A 3,866-nucleotide genomic window follows, 5' to 3' on the forward strand; every position below is an offset into this window, starting at 1 on the left:
AAGAAGAATATATTTACAAACTTACAAGAGACCAGTATAACAAATTAATAATTAAAACTACAATGTCTTGCGGTGCAGAGGTTGGAATTAGATAGAGCATACCTCTCATCCATTAAATACATCTGTTTACTATTATCAGGGACATATTACTCTACCAGAGGGACAACTGAGTTATCTCTGTAGATTGTAAAAGTTTGAATGGGGAAGGAGAAAGAAATGCTTATTCAAAATAGAAAAATAAAAAATGTATATGAAGAAGAAAGCAACAACAACAAAAATATCTTCAAAGAGTATTGTGGTATGCTGGGAGTAAACTCTTATTAGAGTTTCATTTGAGAAGATTTTAATCTCTTTTTTTTCCTCCTTTTCGGGAATATACCAAAACATTCAGAAGACACAGATTTATACTAAAATATGTAAGAATACAATGAAGGAAATATAGAAATAATGAATTAATATATGACATAATAAATAACAGAGTTTTTAAAAGTATTTTGTTTCTATGTACTACAAAAATCATTTTTCTCTAAAAGCAAAAGGCAGCAATGACTTTTTAAAAAGTATGTGTGCATGTGTATTTGTGAGCGTGCGTGTGTGTGAGTGAATTTCTTTGCTGGTGTCATAGCCTTCTTATTTCTTCATCTATTTTACAGCTAAAACAAAGAATGTTATTATAAAGAAGAAAAATAATGAGAAATTACACAGAAATAAGAGAATTTATTCTTGTTGGATTGACAAATGACCCACAGTGGCAGGTTGTACTTTTCCTCTTTCTGCTTGTTACCTACATGCTAAGTGTGACTGGGAACCTGATCATTATCACTCTCACCCTTTCAGATCCCCATCTGCAGACTCCGATGTATTTCTTCCTTCGAAACTTCTCATTCCTAGAAATATCATTCACGTCTGTCTGCATTCCCAGATTCCTTGTCACTGTAGTGACGGGTAACAGAACCATTTCCTATAGTGGTTGTGTGGCTCAGTTATTTTTTTTCATCTTCTTGGGGGTAACAGAATTTTACCTTCTGGCCGCCATGTCCTATGACCGCTATGTGGCCATCTGCAAACCTCTGCATTACACCACCATCATGAGCAGCAGAGTCTGTATCCTTCTTGTCGTTAGCTCATGGCTTGCAGGATTCCTGATCATCTTTCCACCAATAACCCTGCTGCTACGGTTGGATTTCTGTGCCTCCAATATAATTGACCATTTTATCTGTGACTCTTCTCCAATTCTGCAGCTTTCTTGCACAAACACTCACTTTCTAGAACTCATGGCATTTGTTTTAGCTGTGGTAACACTCATGGTCACCTTAACACTGGTTATTCTCTCCTACACATACATCATCCGGACAATTCTGAGAATTCCTTCCACGAGTCAAAGGAAAAAAGCCTTTTCCACGTGTTCCTCCCACATGATAGTTGTCTCCCTCTCTTACGGTAGCTGCATCTTCATGTACATTAAGCCTTCTGCAAGGGAAAGAGTGTCTTTAAGCAAAGGAGTTGCTGTGCTCAATACCTCAGTGGCTCCTCTCTTGAATCCTTTCATATATACGCTAAGAAATCAGCAAGTGAAGCAAGCCTTCACGACGTTGGTCCAGAGAATGGTCTTGTCTTCAAATAAATGAATGTGATTATGTGAAAAATGTGCCCCAAAAGCAAAGCTGAATGAGAAACTCTCTCATTTCATTGTTTCAGTTAGGCATATTTACATATCGTCAATGCCTCTTTTTCTTATTAGCCTAAAAACCAGATTCTAACTATTTTAAGTTATATAGAAAATAGTCAATCTTCCCCCTGTGTAACTAAATTTTACATAAGTCAATAATCTCCATTGTTTCTCATATAAAAGCAAGGTAGATTATGAATTTATCCAGAAAATACAGATTGATATAATACAAGGAACTTACCAAAAACCACATACAAATATAAAATTTATTTTATGTGAAATAAATAAAAATATGTAGCTTAATACCTCTAAAATTTCTTCTTTTGTGTCAAGAAGAAAACATGTTATAAAATTAAAAGCGTTACCAAAATGTCTCCTTGAATTTATCAATAAAATATAGTTGAAATATGTTGAAAAATTAAATAGAAATTTGAGATAAAATATGCTGTCAAAAATATTATCTTTGTTCTTTGAAATGAGGCTGTATTGATTTTTGTATTAGTTTTCCTAGGAAAAAGTAGCAAAGTTTCAGTGCAATAGAAGAGAGGAAATTTTACCTTATTTTTTTCCTTTGATAATATTTCCTGTAAAAAATAGATTATTTAACTGAAGATTTCCCTATTTCTTTTTTTTTTTTAACTTTGGTGTTCATGGTTTTTTTTTTTTTTTTTTTGATTTCCCTATTTCTGCCAATCATATTTGAAAAGGAAAACCATGGTCTCTGAAGGTAAATTAAGCTATCCTAATAAAATTCATATTTATATTCAGACTCTCTCAATTGATAGGAAAATGGTCTTTCCTATCGACATGAAGGAAATGACAAACTCAGAATCTAGAATATGTGAGATATTGACCATCAAGAGAGTATTGCAGGAATGATGCTACATGAATTACTTATGCCTTAGTTTTCCTTTATTAGCAAATCTATAATACTCTTTACCTTTCCACTGTCTCTTTCACAGAAGGTTCTACCTCTCTCACCCATATTCAAGAAAATGACCTTTGGAGGTATTTCAGAACTGTAAAAAATGTGTCCTAGCTTAGTTTCTATAGTAATTGAGCCCCTCAACTCATATGTATCACTAAGAAAATCGGTTGTCTTGGGACAGTAGTTACGAGTCTAACTACATACAGGGTGAGTGGATTTGACTTTGGTGTCTTGATTTCCAGCTTGATCTGATATACAGGTTAATGTAAAGTGCTCCACATATTTTCTAAGTCCACAATAGAAACACCTTTTATTGCTCGTAGACAGACCAGAGTGTCCTTAAGCACTCACCTCTTACTCTGTGCTTTCATGAAATGGGTTACATTTTTTTTTGAAATAGATTCTAACAAAATACTATCACCAAATAAAAATGAAGGATGATTTTATTTTGTTAGGAATTGTTTATCAGGGTAATTTGCAAAGAAAGGAAACAATACAATATAATCTAAGATCATAACAAGTAAGCAGAAATGCAAAAGTGAAAATCAGGAGTGTGGAAAAACAACATGCAAATGTTAACTAAATGAATATATAGTATATATGATATATATGATAGATAGGTAGGTAAACAGATGAGAGAGATAGAGGAGAAAATAAGAGGTTAAGGGAAAGTTGATCCTTTTGATGGACAAAAACTTATCTAAAGAAGTTGAATCTAATTTCTGCAGTCAATAAGTGTAAATATATGAAAATCACTATAAATCTTTCTAAAAGTAATATTATTATGCTTTAAGGTGACATACTACTTTAATATATTGTGAAAAAATGAAACTTTGTAAATGTGATGTTTGGTGAGAAATGTATCAGATATACGTCGGAGGTCATGTTTTTAGAGGCTTTCAAAACGTGTTTATACTCATATTTAACGTTCACATTGTAATATTTCAAAAAGACTTTTCCTTTAACAATAGGGAAAATTACATGTATGTAATGACCACACAAAACACATCTGTGCCATAACCTTTTTATAAATCACATAGCTATTACTGTCAAAAAAATTATGTTCTTAGCTGCTATTTACTTTGTTAGTTTTCATTTTTCTGAATATATATATCCACAAGAGTGTTGATATCTTCTGTGGTTTCAACTGGCATTCCACTTCAACAGTCTTTAATATCTAACAATGGAAAGAAACAAAAACAGTTTACTTAGACAAATTTCAGAAGACACCAACAGTCCTATAACTCCACTATTTAATAAAGGAAGATA

At 32.6% G+C, this 3,866-nt stretch overlaps 1 protein-coding gene across 1 annotated transcript; it reads left to right on the forward strand.

Annotated features, from left to right (window-relative positions):
- The first annotated feature begins 572 nt into the window (after positions 1–572).
- Positions 573–1,747, forward strand: LOC101389798 (olfactory receptor 6C75). The gene has a single exon (XM_004429195.2). The coding sequence runs from the start codon at positions 690–692 to the stop codon at positions 1,626–1,628; it is 939 nt and encodes a 312-aa protein (XP_004429252.1). The 5' UTR covers positions 573–689; the 3' UTR covers positions 1,629–1,747.
- The last annotated feature ends 2,119 nt before the right edge of the window (positions 1,748–3,866 follow it).

The sequence above is a fragment of the Ceratotherium simum genome, chromosome 17, assembly GCF_057802395.1.
Source record: "Ceratotherium simum simum isolate JZ-2026a chromosome 17, ASM5780239v1, whole genome shotgun sequence".
Taxonomy (NCBI): domain Eukaryota; kingdom Metazoa; phylum Chordata; class Mammalia; order Perissodactyla; family Rhinocerotidae; genus Ceratotherium; species Ceratotherium simum.